At 42.7% G+C, this 17,085-nt stretch overlaps 1 protein-coding gene and 1 pseudogene across 1 annotated transcript in view; both read left to right on the forward strand.

Moving 5' to 3' along the window:
- Positions 1-3,497, forward strand: LOC139062438 (general transcription factor II-I repeat domain-containing protein 2B-like; annotated as a pseudogene).
- LOC107373070 (myelin protein zero-like protein 2) overlaps positions 3,406-17,085 on the forward strand; it is a 55,754-nt gene continuing 42,074 nt past the window's right edge. Inside the window, exon 1 of the mRNA XM_054735525.2 lies at positions 3,406-3,609. Coding sequence (XP_054591500.1) covers positions 3,555-3,609 — 55 coding nt within the window. The 5' untranslated portion in view covers positions 3,406-3,554. The remainder of the gene's footprint in view (positions 3,610-17,085) is intronic.

Raw genomic sequence — 17,085 nt, forward strand, 5'->3', positions numbered from 1 at the left:
AGATACTGAATGCAGGATTTTCAACAAAAATTGGACTGCTAAGTATTTTTTTTACTGAAGTCAGAGGTAAAGCTTGTGCTTGGTTTGTGGGGAGGAGATTGCCGTGTTTAAGGACTACAATTTGAGTCGGCATTACGACAAGAAACACTCGTAAAAATACAAGAACTTGTCTGATGCTGAGAGGGCACGGACATCCGAAGCTTTGCTAGCAAAGTTGCAAAAGCAGCAAGGCTGTTTTACTAAGCTTCACACATCCAGGGATGCAGCAGCCAGGACCAGCTTTGTGATATCCCACAAAATAGCTAAAAACAGTAAGCCGTTTTCGGAGGGAGAGTTTGTCAAAGAGTGCATGGTGGACTCTGCCGCACTAATATGCCCTGAAAAAAAGGCGCATTTGAGCAAATCCCGCTGTCCAGGCGAACCGTGACCAGGAGGATCAAGGACATTGCGGGGAACCTGGAGCTTCAGCTGCAACGTGAAGTGGCAAGTTGTGACTTTTTCTCATTAGACGAGAGCTGTGATGTCCGGGACACAGCCCAGCTGCTCGTATTTGTCCGGGGGATAACGGACTTCAAGCTCACAGAGGAGCTGGCAGCAATGCGGTCGATGAAAGGGACAACGACAGGGAGTGATCTTTCTACAGAGGTAAATGCGTGCACGGACACTCTGGGATTGAAATGGGAGAGACTGTCAGGTGTCACAACAGACGGTTGTCCAAATCTTACAGGGAAAAATGTCGGACTTTTGAAACACATGCAAGATAAAGTGACAGAAATCGATGCAGATCAAAAATTGGTGTTTTTGCATTGAATTATACACCAACATGTGTTGTGCAAGTCAGTGCTAAAAATCAACCATTTTACTGATGTTGTTACTAAAATAATAAACTTCATCAGGGCGCAGGCCATGAATCACAGACAGTCTGTCGCTCTTTTGGAGGAGCATGAGACTGAGCATAGTGACATCGGCTACCACACAGCTGTCAGATGGCTCAGCCTGGGGAAAGTGCTGAAGAGGGTTTGGGACTTGAAAGCAGAGATTCGAGAGTTTTGCGAGAGGAAAGGCAAAGACATTCCAGAGCTCTCAGATGAGGATTGGATGGCAGATTTTGCATTTGCTGTTGATGTGACTGCACTGATGAATGAACTGAACACCAAACTGCAAGGCAAGGGCCTTCTTGTTCATGAAATGCACAGCCTCGTGAAGGCCTTCATGAGAAAGCTGCAGTTTCTTTCAAGTCAACTGGAGAGCAGCACTCTCACTCACATGCAAACCCTGAATGAAGTCACACCATCAGCTGATCACCTCAGCAGGTACTCATCCATGTTAGGAGCATTACATGGTGAGTTTTCAAGGTGTTTTGAAGATCTCAGAACAATCGAGGATGAAATGCACATGATTCCCTCTCCCTTTACCTGCAGTGTGGATAATGCACCCAGTGATGTGCAGCTGGAACTCATTGACCTGCAGTCTGATGCAGTACTGGCAGAGCACTTTAAGTCAGGATCTCTGCTGGATTTCTACTCTTCTCTTAAGGAGGAGAACTTTCCAAACCTGAGGAGACATGCTCAGAAGATGTTGGTTCTCTTCGGCTCTGCCTACATTTGTGAACAAACATTTTCAATGATGAAGTTTACAAAATCCAGGTATAGATCCTCTCTCACTGATGATCATTTGTCAGCTGTGCTTCGCATCTCCACCTCAGACATTCAACCTGACTTTGATGCACTTGTTAAAGCCCAGCAGAGACTAGATTTCTCTCACTGAATAAGAAAAAAATCTCTTAAAAACACAAAATAAGGTGTTTGGACCACAAATGTAGTCAACTAGCAGTGAACTGGGACACTTTTTCTTAAACCTCTTTCTAAAGATCACAGTTCAGTGATTTTATTTGACAAACAATACTGTGTGTCTGTAGAATGCTAAGAAACTCTTTCCAACAATATTTGAAACTCAAAATGTGTTTTGGAGTGAATGTGACTGAAACTGTTAACTAATATAAGTCACAAATGTTTAACAAAAACCAAATGTGCACACTTTGTTTACCATTGCCTTGGGAAATTTGAATAAATCATATTTTTGTAAGCCAACCTCACTTTTTCCTTTTTGCTCATTTATAACATATAGTCTACTCTTACCAGCTTGAAAAAACAATGGTATTTACTGCTTTTTATAAAGAAATACCATTAATATTATGCATAATTGACTTCAGCCTTTTGGCCTGGCCCTCCACAATATTTTCTGTTGCTCATGTGGCCCCATGGAAAAAATAATTGCCCACCCCTGCTCTAGACCCATAAAGGGTATTAACAACTAGCTACCCATCTGATCCTGCAAAGTGGTACCAAACTGATGACACGATGCACGAGTACTTTGCACTAAACCATCCCTCTCAAAATATTGGATATTCTTCTGCATCACAGAGGAAATCTGGAGACATAAACCGAAGCTTAACCAAGGAACAATTCTTTAGACGCGTTTCTGCTGTGATTGAGGCCTGTGATGCTGGAAGGCTGAAGATTATCCCGGAGTGAAGAATGCTAAATGGTTTCCTTGGTAAGTGTTGCTGGTTTTATCATTTTTCAAATAATTTTATTAATGTTCAAATAGCAAAACAATAAGTTCACACTCAGAAAATTGACACAGAATTTCTGATTCAGCAAAAGCAACAACAGCCTGAATGAGCATAAAGCAAGATCAAAACTTAAGATAATGTTTTCATTTTATTAAAATACTTTCTTTTAAGATTATAGATTGTATAAAATTTATACTGTAATAATTTAGACTGCATGTTTATAGTTTGTTTTTGCGCCTTTAAGCACGCTTCATTCCATTCAAATTAATCTATTTATTCTTGAATGTCTTTCAACTATCATGTGATTAATTTGTCAACATTTATAAATGTTGTAAGCTATTGTGTTTAGCAGAAAATCTTTTTAATTAAATGTAGTGATTAAATGTAAACAGAGCAAATAAGAGACACATATTTGCTCTGTTTACATAGTTTAATGACACCTAGTGGTTATTTACTGGTACCGCCTTGACAATGGCACTCCCAATCGATAAGATGAGGATAATTTATAAGCATTTAATACAGCTGTGTAATGACGTATAAATGATTAATATCAAAAAATAGTCTGATAGAATATTTAATATACAACACATGACTCATTTTGGCACACAAACAACCAATTTGTAACCAAAAACTAGGCTATGTAAAATGTGAATGAACCTTTATTATTAACTTTGGATAAGTTTTAGATTTCAATTCATTAAATAACATGGGGGCGGGGGGGGGGGGGGGGGGCAAAGAATGCAGCCTGCCTAGTGTAGTCCATTTGTTTAATCCGGCTCTGCCTGCATGTGAAACATGTCCCAGGCAGCAGCTCATCAGCAGCAGAACAGGTCATAACTCCGCCCGAGTCGTGGGAGGTGCTGCTGAGGAGTGGGAGTCCGGCTCTGAGCCGACAGAGGACAGGTTCACCATCCCTCTCTAGAAGGTCTCCAGCCGGGTTGTTCTGTTCGTGTCTCCGGGTCTCCTGCTCAGCAGACCAATGAGTCTACAGAGGTTCTGGTTCCTTGCAGTCCTGACTGGACTCGCAGGTTCAGGTGAGTGTCCCAGTTTGGGTTTAGTGGATGTTGTGATGTCCCGGAGTTCGTTTATAACAGCTGTTTCGCTTCGTATCCCAGATGTTTCCCAATTTTACCGAAAAGACTCGAAAGTCAGCCTCAGGGAAGTTTCAGTTCATGGTTCTGGACTTCCGGGGGATGCCCCACGGAGATCTAAAACACAAGAGGACCGTTTTAAAGCCGTGACGTAAAGCGCGCGCCCACCTCTAACCTCCGTCAGCGCTCGTGCGTGGTGGGGAAGTGGAGAGCTTGGCGCAGCGCCAGCGGCTCGTTCAGCTCTGAAAACAAAAGCGTGCATACTTGGAGGCTTTCCTGGTGTTGTGACCGCATTAGCTGATGCAGGCTGTCTTTGTGTTGTCCTTTCCTGCCTTTGAATGCCCGTCCGCGTGCTTGCGTACGCGCAGCGGCGCAGACGGTAAAAGTGGCCAAAATGGACACAAGATGCGTCCACCTGCTTCCGTTTGCTGGGGTCCCGGTTATGTGAGGTGTGTTGCTACAGTTTATATGACGATGAAAATGAGCAGCAGTGGAGCTCCTCCTGTCTGTTGCATGTGCGCATCCATCCCAGAGCCTGCATCCAGGTTCACAGCGAGCCTGAGCACTGCAGGATGGACCAACCAAAAAAGAAGCAGAGCACACTGGCAGCACAAGGCCAGGTGAACACGTCATTAACACCTTCTCTGTGTTATTAAAACTGGTAATGAACACAGCTGATTTTAGATGTAGGTTTCCAACACAAGTATGTGAAAAAACTCTTCTAGCATAACATTTAATACATCACCATCATCATCAGTCCCAGAAACTCAAAGATAACATTTTATTGTATAAAGACGGCTAACCGGATTCATGCATGCGCACAACTTCCTGATTCCATCGTCTTGCTTGAGAAGTTTCTGGAGAAGCAGACGGTTCCCCAGAGGTCTCCTTCCACGCAGACATGCGAGGAGACCTAAAGGAAGTCCCAGGACATGTTGGAGGGGCTGGCCACAGGGAATGCCTTGGGATTCCCATGGAGGAGCTGACTCAAGTGGCTGGGGAAACGTTTTGTTTTAATTATTGTGAATTAGATCCGAATGCATTTTTGCTGTTTGACTCTTCATAACAGTTTAGTAAGTTTTAAACACTCATGAGGTCTAAGCTGCATGGCTAAACAAAGCTAGCCCACGTAGAAATGTTTGGAATATATTTACCCCTTCTTTCTGAATTTTGTAGCTTATAAAATGATATTTTGCACAACACACACTGGTTGCATTTGATTATAATGGTTTTTGATGTCAGATCAAGACGAGTGTAGGAGAATAACTACAACTACCCTAGAGAAGCGTTCCATGTGCAAACTAGATCAAAACACACCCAAACTCATCAGTATGGTTGGGCATTGTTTCAGTTTGAACATTCCAATTTCCCTGTTTTGATTCCGGTTCTTATCAATTCCTGATTCCAATTCTTTCAAGAGGCAGTATCCAAAACATTACATGTTTTAACCACAGGTCTGACTTAATGAAATAACCTGAACCCAACATGAGTTTTAATTCTATGAACAACTCCTTCATTTAGACAGAAACACATTAAGAAAGAAAAAGACTTGCAGCACAACCAGTGTGTTTGTTTCTGACCACACCCAAGTCTGGCAGAAGCCTCTGGGATGAGAGGCTGTACTTCATTGTCCTTTAAGCGTCATGTAAAGAAAGTGTCCCAGGTAATCAAATGCAATAATAGAAATTTCAGCCATATTTGCAGTAATTTAAATATGAATGCTGCAAAAATGTACTTTCACACTATGATTATCTCCCATATAGACCATTGCTTGTCTTCTTGGTCTCTTGCATGCCCAACAACGCTGAAGAACATTGAAAACCTTTACAAAAGAGGACTAAAATACTTGATTAAAAGCCTGTTTTCTACCATCACTGCCATGTTCTAAAAAAGCATAGTTTACTGGGATTCAACTCATTTGTTGCCAGCATTTCCTGATCGGTAAAGCCCATCGCTGCCAGTGTTTCTCACCGTTTTTACTGTTTTTTAAAGAGTCACAGAACGTTACGTGCTAGGATGATGTCTATGGAACTAGAATTGGGACAATATTCAGCGTAACTTGTACCACGTTTTGTAACTGCAAACATGTTTCATCACATGTAACTTTGGATTCGTAACTTGTAACTTTGGATTCGTAACTTGTAATTCTCAATTCGTACTTGTACTCTTGTTTTGTAACAGGAACATTGTATTTTGTACATGTATTTTTTATTTTGTAAAAGCAAACATTCATTCAGAAACATGAAACTTTTGTTTTGTAACTTGCAGACTTCCAAATTGAAAAAATCAAAGTACAAGTTTCAAATCAAAACTCACAAAACACACATTTCATTCTACAAGTACAAACCTCACATCCTACAGTGTTACGGATCATTTTGTCTCGATTCTAGCGTCAGTGGGAGGAACTTGGGTGGAACCAATGAGAGCACGACTCTTAGCTACCAATCACGTTTCTCGAATTCCTGTCCAATCACTGGGAGAGGAGGGCAGGGTTTTGTCAGAGCTGTAAAGAGTTACGACACTCCAAGACTCCTATGGAATGGGGAAGTCACGTGGTTCATGTAGTGTCGAATAGTTCCAAACAGCCCCGCTGCTGCATTGACTGCAGTTCATTTCAACTATTCGGTGTTTCGGAAGGATTTTCTCTGGTAAGTTGATGAAATGTCATCATTTTGTTGCATTGTGAAGCGTTAGCTAACCGCTTCGTTGTCTCCTCACAGAACAAGGCTATCCCAGCATGCTTTGCGCGCCGGCTGTGGATTTTCAACAGGAAGAGAAAATGAGGAGAGCTACGAAGTTTTAAACATAAGTTTGTTAAAAACTAGCCGTAGAAACCTAAAAAGCTTAAAGCGGTTCAGTTTATAGACATTTTTCGTTTGTATATTTGTTCTTTAAATTACATTTTAGGCAGAAATCAGCCAGAACGAGTTTGTATCGCGGGTCCCAGTTATTCCTGTGTGTGTGTGTGCGTGTGTGTGTGTGTGTGCGTGTGTGTGTGTGTGTGCGTGTGTGTGTGTGTGTGTGTGTGTGTGTGTGTGTGTGTGTGTGGGTGTGTGGAATTAAACTTGTCATTTGTTTTAAGGACAACGGAGCAAAGAAGCGTTTTTATTAAGCTTAGAGGTGAAGAGTGAAGCTGTTTACACACACAACCACAGAAGTTCTTCTGTGAAAAGTAGTTTTACATTTGGGGATTTACACAGCTGACACGTTTTAATGAAGTAAAAAGTTTGTGTGAAGAATATAATTTTTATCTTCTCATGTGGATGAATGTAAAAATGTGTTTATTGCCTTTTTGTCACCTGTGGTCTCTGATTTTCTCTGTAGGACTGCAGGTGTCCAGGGTCAGAAGAGGCTTTACCTGTCCTGGGAGAGAGGCCTTCTACTGTCATCATGTTAATGCTATTTAGCTGTTTGATATTTGAACACATTTATTAAAACAAATACTAACTGATAACTCTTTCTGGTCATTGATTTTATCACCAGTTTTATTATTACAGATGTTTTTGAACATGTTACATGAACAGAAAATGAAAAGATGGTAAGGAGACAAGATTGTTTATAATAGGTTACACTTATTTACAGATCAAAACCAGTATGGACCAGTTTTATACGGTTAAAGCAGGATTAACCTGAGTGACTCTTCCTGGATCATTTATTTAAACTGAGTGAGCAGGAAGTCTTTAACAGTGCAGCTGGATCTGCTGCAGGAGGATCCAGACGTGGATGGAGGGCTGGAGCAGACCCGTGGCTGGACGTTTCTGGCCAGAGGAACATCATGCAGGACAGTCTGCTGAGAGAGCTTTGGGACGCTTCCTCTCACTGTCCACTCCATCGTCCATCTACAGGGCCTGCTGGGCTGGCTCATCTCTATGAATGACTTGCCTGTTAACAGTAGTGGTGGTCTGCTGGTACCTCCTGCAGGACAGAGCTCCACTGACCTCCACACACATCTTCCTCAGGCTCATCCTCCCAACCCACAACCTCACCAGCACAGATGCAGATGTGCAGCACAGTGCATGCTGACCTGTAATAGATTAAATAAAAGTTTTTATAGAAACATGTAAAACAAACATATAACCTGCAGTACACTGGTTCTGTTCAGTTTAAAGAAAAGCAGCAGGGAAAACTACAGAGAATTTACATTTTTAAGACAGATCTACCGTAAATCCTCTAATACAGGCCGGTATTCAATTAAAGGCCGGGTCTCCAATTTTGGCCGGTGTCGGAGTCAGCGGAGGTAAATAATGGCCGGACTCTTATTGTGGCCGGGTGGAATGTGGTGACAAGCAAGTATGAGCGTCCCAGCGGCAGGGTTATAGTCCCCAAATCGACCAGCAGGAGACAGTAGAGGTTCACGCGGACCTTTATTGGGCTTTTTCTTCAATGCTTTGTAACGCTACAGACACGATCCTCTATCACGCTCCTACCACACAGAGTCACGGTGTCAGTTAACCATGCTAATTCAACCCCTCCACAGAACACACATCACCTTCCCTGTGGCTTACATAACACTCACACAACACGCAAATCAGCACATAGGAACTAGCAGAACGATAGGAAACACATATAACACAATACCCAGAATGCACCTGGCTTACAACCCCAGCCAGGTCATTACACTATCAAGTTCAAAGAGAACGTGCTGATTATGCTGCAGAACACTCTGGAGAGCAGCAGTAGGGGGTGTATGAACTAGTCAACTTCACTATACAGTAATCCCTCGCTACGTCGCGGTTCGTTCATCGCGGATTCGCTGCTTCGTGGATTTTTTCTTTGGAGCATTTTTCAGGGGGAATTCGCAGATTCGCGGTATTTTTCTATGTGAAATATCAAGAAATTCTTGTTTTTTTCATCAATTTCATCATAAAATGCACTTTTTTTAATAAAACTAAAAAAAACAAGTAAAAAAAATTTTTTTCTTGAGTTTTACCCACAAAAAGAGAATGTGATCATACGATAATTCAATAGGGAGTGTGGTTTCACAGACGCGGAAGTGATAGCGTCGGTGAAACGCCGGCTGCTCTAGGAAACCCCCGAGCGTTCGAGCGTCAACGAAGTGACACGGAAATGCCGGGCTTTCCAGAAGTAAGTAAGATAACTTACTATGATTGTTCGTTGGATTGATCGGTAGGTTGGAAACTCTGATCATGAATCTGAAGAAACGATGACTGAGTGGTGAGCTGGAAAGGCGACTTCCGTTTATAGCCGCGGTTTGTGACGTAGGTGCGACGTGGAGGGAATCCCCGCGAGGGGCATGCTGGGAGTCCCTACTTCGCAGATTTTCACCTATCGCGGCCAGGTCTGGAACCCATCTACCGCGATAAACGAGGGATTACTGTAGTGACTTGTTATGCCTGTCATCGACTAGTCGCTGTCACGTGATAATGACCGGCAAGATGCAGCCCTCGGAAAAGACAGCAGCCTGCTGTCAGCAGGTGACAAGCTCCTGCGCTCGGGGGGTGGGGGTGGGGGGGGGGCAACGCGCTGTGCCAGACCGTGTACTGACACGCGATCGTTCATGTCGGTTCATTTCCTTTAATGTTTTCTGTCTTTTATTTGCGCATGATGTGTATCGCTGCTGTGGAGCGGGGCACATCAACTTGTCCTCCGACGCACAGATCACTGATGCGCCCGGCAAGCAGGGAAGGCTCCGCTGTTTTCGCGTTCGGTAGATCTGCCTCCTGAGCACGGCCACAGTAACAATCAGGTGTCGCCACCTCAAAAACTAATTTAACACGCGATCGTTCATGTCAGTTCATTTCCTTTAATGTTTTCTGTCTTTTATTTGCGCCTGATGCGTTTCGCTGCATGCTGTGGAGCGGGGCGCTGCGCGCATCACCTTGTCCTCCGACGCACTGATCACTTATACGGCCGCCAAACAGCGAGCGCTCCGCTGTTTTTGCGGTCGGTAGATCTTTTAGAACTGCAGTTCAAAGGTAACTCATGAGGTGAATATATATGAACCCAGGTAGCAGTTTTTCTTTAGGATTGAGAGGAGATGCAGGAAGATAATAAACAGACAGGACAGAAAAATAGTCAAATAAAAACAAGTTAGTTTTGTACCTGGTGGATGCAACAAACAGACACCATTGAAGGTAATCAGAAGTGAGGAACAGAAAATGAAATAATTATTTTAATGTTTAGAGCAGCAGGAACTCCGAGAGGCTGCAGGCGCATCAGTGAGTTTGCGGCTGCTGCACAGGGGGAGGGGGAGAGGACTGAAGCAGAAACTACCGTTGTTAAAAGAAATGTGTTTAACTTTGAAAATGTGGGCGCAATTTTAATTGTCAAAAACTCCAGCGAACCATTAGTTCATTTTGCTCAATTAGAAATAGAGGCCTGCCTCTAATACTGGCCCTCCTTCCAATAAAGGCCTGGAGCTTGATGAGCTTGAGTCAAATAAAGGCCCGGGCCTGTATTAGAGGATTTACGGTAATCATTATTAGGCTTAAGTTGAATAAACAAGTGCACATTGAAAACACTTCAATGCTATTGTATTAAAAAGCCTGTTTTTTAAAATGTTTTACCCTCATTTGATGCAAAATAAGTTCTAAGGTCCAATTTACATTAGAAAACATCCTACTGCATTCAACATTTATTATGCATTTGGTTTATATGAATTACCTACATGATAATACTCTGTAGAAAAGTGTTGTGTACGTTTAACAAGTTCATTCTGTAGCTTAAAACATACATGAAACCATCTAAAGTTAACATGTAAGTCCTGAAAGCTTCTAGAATAAACAAAGTTACTTTACCTGAAAACATTTGTGAACAAACGCTGCTGATGGACGTGAAGCTGCTGCAGCTCCTTAATATTCCTGCTCCATTTTCGAATTCAGCTGAATTCGGACAGTCTAGCCTTCACCTCTACGGTGGCCCGTAGGTCCCGTCATAGCCGTGGCGGCAGCTACACACAAAGTAAAAATGCTAAAGCTAGAGAAAATGGAGCAGGAATGTTAAGGAGCTACAGCAGCTTCACATCCATCAGCAGCGTTTGTTCACAAATGTTTTCAGGTAAAGTAACTTTGTTTATTCTAGAAGCTTCTTAGGTGTGTTCTTGCTGTGTCTTTTTAAATCCATGCTTTCGTTCTTTTTTAAACACAGAAACAGTTTTGTTTACCTGTTTGTAGCTACGGTTTCGCCGACAGCTGCCGGCTTCTTCAGGCTGACGCTGATGGTGGCGCGTCACTTCCTTCTCCGTTTATCTGCGGGCAGCAGAGGACGTTGTCGCCCTCTACTGCCCGCTCTCATGGATTTACAAAGACACAGCAAGAACACACCTAAGATGTTCAAAGAGAAATACGGACAACAAGGAACGAAGGACTTCCGCCGTTTGGAACGATTACACCAGAAACGCGCACGTCTAAGAAACCACCTTCGCTTCTGTTTAAGATGCCGGGACGAAAACATCACACCCACAAGTCTACAGCTGAAAACATCGATCCGGACCCAGACAGCACAAAATATAATAGAAAGAGCACAGAGAGCACTGCTCAAGGAGAGGATAAGGAACGTCATAACCAAACAGAGGCGTGTGGAGGACGAACTGGAAAGAGGACACCTGGACTTGAAAAGGAATTACAAACTTGATAAACAAATGGAGGAACTAATTAAAGGACACATGATGGAAAAACAGGAACAAGAGTTCATAAAAGTGAAAGAAAGACACATAAAGAAGTTAAACAGACTCATAAACAAGAAAAAGAGGGGAGAAATACAAGGCAACTCCACACCAAACTCATGGGTATGTAACATTTCACAATACAAACTAACAGAAGCAGAAGAGAGCATATTAAAGAAAGGTTTAAACTTTGCAGTCACACCAAAAGAAATACCATATGATGAATTTATTGTAGCAACAGAACTAGCATGTCAACAGATCACAGATGAGGGAAAGAAAGCAGAACTCAGAAATAACGTAGTTGGGATATTAAAAAACAGCCTAATTCAACACAGCAATATTACAAAAGAAGAACAATCAGCCATGACAGCTTTATCCAAAAATGAACAGATAATTATTCTACCGGCAGATAAAGGAAGAACCACAGTAGTTATGGACAGAGAAAAATATAAACAACAGATGAAACAGATGCTAGAAGACAAAAATACATATGAAATACTTAAAAAAGATCCAACAGAAAACATTAAGAAAAACATGAAAAAATTACTGAAGCCACTGCACGAAAAAGGCAAAATAACAGAAAAAATGTACAAACACTGGATTCCCACAGCAAACATAACACCAAGAATATATGGAACACCAAAAATACATAAACAAAACACCCCACTTAGACCAATAGTTGACAGCATAGGTACACCAACATACAACATGGCAAAAGATATCAGCAGAATCATCAGCCCGTTATTAGGAAATACAGATCAACACTGCAAAAATAGCATAGAATTGGCAAAAGAACTAAAGGAAATTACAATAGAAGACAACGACATACTCATCTCACATGACGTCACATCTCTGTTCACAAAAACACCAACCCAAAAAACCATAGACATAGTAGTTAACAGAATCAGACAAGACAAAACTTTACATAAAAGGACAAACCTCACAGCAGATGACATAGCACAACTGATAGGACTGGTAGCTAACTCCACTTACTTCACATACGATAACACAATATACAAACAACTGGAAGGCTTCGCCATGGGTAACCCGTTATCAGCCACCCTGTGCGAGTTTTTCATGGAAGACCTGGAACAAAAAGCCATAGCCACTGCCCCCCAAACTGCAAAATAAAACTATGGAAACGCTACGTAGACGACATACTGGAAATCATACCAAAAGGTCAAACAGAAACACTAACACAACACTTAAACAATATTGACGACACGGGAAACATAAAATTCACTTATGAGTTAGAAACAGAAGGCAGCATAGCATTTATGGACATGAAAATCACCAGGCAGACCGACGGGACCCTAAACATAAACACATACAGGAAACCAACACACACAGACCAATATTTATTATGGACATCAGAACACCCCACCATACACAAAATGTCAGTAATCAGAACATTATATCACCGAGCAAACATAATAACAGAAGAGAGAGACCGTAAACAAGAGGACAAACACATACAACACGCTTTAAAGACCTGCAGATACCCGACATGGGCAATAAACAAAGGAAAACAACAAACAAAAACAGAAAGCAAAGAACAACCCAAAAAAAGAACCAGAAACCCAGAAAGACAAGAACCAAAACCAGTGATAACCCTACCATACATCAGAGGCATAACGGAAAAAATAAGAGCAACAATGAAAAAACACAACATAAACACACCAACAAAGCCATACACAACAGTTAGAAACAGATTAGTACACCCAAAAGACAAAATATCAGCTGGACAAAAATGTGGAGTCATCTACGAAATCCCATGCAAAATATGCAATAAAACATACATAGGAGAAACCGGACGCCAACTCAATACACGGACAATAGAACACAGAAAGGAGTGCGAGAAAGAGGCAAATCGTAAACACACAAGAGCAGCAAAAGAAGAAGCAGAAAGTACAATAAAAAAGTCAGCCGTAACAGATCATTGCTTAAGAGAAAACCATATAATGGACTGGGACAGCACACGGATCATAACCACTGAACAACAAAAATACAAAAGATGGATCAAGGAAGCAATAGAGATAAGGAGACGTGGATGTGGGACCATGAACAGGGACGACGGAGTTTACACGCTGGACCACGCATGGGACTGCATCGTCGGAGAGGGGAGAGCGGGCAGTAGAGGGCGACAACATCCTCTGCTGCCCGCAGATAAACGGAGAAGGAAGTGACGCGCCACCATCAGCGTCAGCCTGAAGAAGCCGGCAGCTGTCGGCGAAACCGTAGCTACAAACAGGTAAACAAAACTGTTTCTGTGTTTAAAAAAGAACGAAAGCATGGATTATTCTAGAAGCTTTCAGGACTTACATGTTAACCCTTGTAGTACTCAACGGTCCGCACAGAAAAGTCTCTTGCAAGCATGGTCAATATCAAACAGGAAGTCGGCCATTTTGGGTTGAAATGGCGATTTTTTGCCGTTTTTGCCGTTTTTAGGGTCCGTTTCTGATTGGATTGCTCGATCATTTTTCGCACGGTCATCTCAAAAACTGTGTAAAATTGTTCAGAAGGGATGGGTGAACAAAATGAGACAAGGATTCTGACTTTTCGTATATGTTGAAGGGGCGGGGCCAGGCCTCAAAGTTTGACTACTCGCCAAAAAAATTTAAATTGCTATAACTTCATAACTGAATGGAATAGAGTTACCAAACTTTCTGTGGTCATTCTTCATCCACCCACAAAGTAAAATGAATGGTCGGATAATGACATCACACAAGCCCCGCCTCCTCAGGACCAAAAAGGTCAAGTTTTACTGTGAAAGGTCCCAAATTGCCCCATTTCACTTAATCACCACGAATTTGTAGCTGGTAACTCAAGACAAGTGGGGGTTGCTTGGCGTCCTTTTATAGGAGTTTTCGGCAGAGGGCGGGGCTGTGGCGGCGCGGCGAAGTCAGGCGTACCGCCGTGGCCTTACGTTTGCCTCCCATTTCGTCATTTCTAAAGATATCGTCACGAAGCTTCTTGTGAGTGATCCTAGTCTGGCCCCTCAAAAAATCTTATGTCAACATCCGGTGGGCGTGGCCTATTTTCTGAAATAGCGCCCTCTAGTACCATTAAAACTGTCAGCCCCAAGCCATGCTTTGACTGAGGATTACGAAATTTGGTACACTAATGTGTTGTCTCAGGACCTACAAAAAAGTCTCTTGGAGCCAAGTGCAAAGTCGCACAGGAAGTCGGCCATTTTGGTTCAAGTACGCGATTTAGTGGTTTTCGCACACGTTGTTTGGAGAGTGATGCTCCGTCGCCCTTTTCACCAATCTCCTTCAAACTTCTGCTATATACTCTTAAGACATAGGGGGAAAAATTCAACCGTCGGATTTTTCAAAAGTTGAAAGGTGTGGGCGTGGCTAAGCCTCAAACTTTGACCTGTTGCCACGCCACTCTTTTTTTCACAGCTCCCTACTGGACTCCTTTTACCCAATCACCAGGATTCTGTGGCAAACAGCAGTAGACAACTTGAGGTTACTTGGTCTCCAGTACTGTCAGGTTTTGAAAAAAGGCGGGGCTTTGGGAGCATGGCGAAAATCGCCATCACGCCATGGAAATACGTTTTCCTCTCATTTCTTCAGTTATCGTGATATCACTACGAAACTTCTGGTGAGTGATCCTAGTCTGACCCCCAAGAAAAATAGACAGCTGAAGTTTGTGGGCGTGGCCTATTCTCTTAAATAGCGCCCCCTAGGACCATTTAAACTGATAGCCCCAAGCCATGCTTTGACTGAGGATTACGAAATTTGGTACACTAATGTGGTGTCGCAGGACCTACAAAAAAGTCTCTTGGACCCAAGCACAAAGTCGCACAGGAAGTCGGCCATTTTGGTCCAAGTACGCGATTTAGTGGTTTTCGCACACGTTGTTTGGAGAGTGATGCTCCGTCACCCTTTTCACCAATCGCCTTCAAGCTTCTGCTATATAATCTTAAGACATGGGGGAAAAAATTCAACCGTCGGATTTTTCAAAAGTTGAAAGATGTGGGCGTGGCTAAGCCTCAAACTTTGACCTTTCACCACGCCACTCTTTTTTTCACATCTCCCTATTGGACTCCTTTTACCCAATCAATAGGAATCTCTGGCAAAAAGCAGTTGACAAGTTGAGGTCACTTGGTATCCAGTACTGGCAGGTTTCGAAAAAAGGCGGGGCTTTGGGAGCATGCCGAAAATCGCCATCAAGCCATGGAAATACGTTTGCCTCTCATTTCTTCAGTTATCGTGATATCGCTACGAAACTTCTGATGTGTGATCCTAGTCTGACCCCCAAGAGAAATAGAGAGCTGAAGTTTGTGGGCGTGGTCTATTTCCTTAAATAGCGCCCCCTAGGACCATTTAAACTAATAGCCCCAAGCCATGCTTTGACTGAGGATTACGAAATTTGATACACTAATGTGGTGTCTCAGGACCTAAAAAAAGTCTCTTGGAGCCAAGTGCAAAGTCGTACAGGAAGTCGGCCGTTTTGGTCCAAGTACTCGATTTAGTGGTTTTCGCAGGCATTGTTTGGAGTATTATGCCCCATCGTCCTTTTCACCAATTGCCTTCAAACTTCTGCTATATCCTCTTAAGACATAGGGAAAAAAATTCAACCGTCGGATTTTTCAAAAGTTGAAAGGTGTGGGCGTGGCTAAGCCTCAAACTTTGACCTTTCGCCATTACATTTCTTGACTTAATAACTCCCATGTGCATGATCAGATCTATATCAAACTTTGTCTGTGTGATCACTGACCACATCTAAAGACAATGACAATGTGGACAGCTGACATCCCCTAAGTCCCGCCCCCTACTACAGGAAGTCTATTGTTTTATGGTGAAATGCCCATATTTGTCAAGATCTGAAAGCTTTCCAGTGCACCAAGATAAGTTTAACCTACAATAACTTCAAACAGCGTGGTCAGAAAAGCATTACAGTTGGTCTGTGTCATCACACCACCAGAGTCGTAAAGGTAGAGTATGCCCTAGTTGTGAGACGTGTAATATAATGGTGTGCTCAGAGGGGATGCTGAGTCAGGGTGAGATGCGGACGAGGTGATAGCTTGCGGTTTCTGGTGTCGGGGTGGTCGACGTTTCTGTTCCGCGGACGTGCCCTGGTGCCCCGGGCTGCCAGCCAGGCCGGAGCGGCGCGGAGCTGCGAGGGCCGAACGACGCTGCTTGCAGCTTTAATTCTTTCTTTCTTTTTGTTATTCTTAGCCCGTTTTGAACGGCTTTTTGGGGACCTTAACATACCCCAAAATTCACAATATTTTGCACACTTGTCAGGCCTGGTGAAAATTTTGATATTTTAAAGGTCCCAAAAAAATCGCAAAGAAATTGGCTGAACAGCGCCCCCTACAAAGTGAAAAAAAAAACCCTCTCCATAAAGCTTAGTTTATCGTACAGTTATGAAATTTGGTACACTCGTAGTACTCAACAGTCCGCATAGAAAAGTCTCTTGCAAGCATGGTCAATATCAAACAGGAAGTCGGCCATTTTGGGTTGAAATGGCGATTTTTAGCCGTTTTTGCCGTTTTTAGGGTCCGTTTCTGATTGGATTGCTCGATCATTTTTCGCACGATCGTCTCAAAAATTGGGTAAAATTGCTCAGAAGGGATGGGCGAACAAAATGAGACAAGGATTCTGACTTTTCGTATATGTTGAAGGGGCGGGGCCAGGCCTCGAAGTTTGACTACTCGCCAAAAAAATTTTAATTGCTATAACTTCATAACTGAATGGAATAGAACTACCAAACTTTCTGTGGTCATTTGTCATCCACCCACAAAGTAAACTGAATGGTCGGATGATGACATCACACAAGCC

Source organism: Nothobranchius furzeri, chromosome 13 (assembly GCF_043380555.1).
Source record: "Nothobranchius furzeri strain GRZ-AD chromosome 13, NfurGRZ-RIMD1, whole genome shotgun sequence".
NCBI lineage: Eukaryota > Metazoa > Chordata > Actinopteri > Cyprinodontiformes > Nothobranchiidae > Nothobranchius > Nothobranchius furzeri.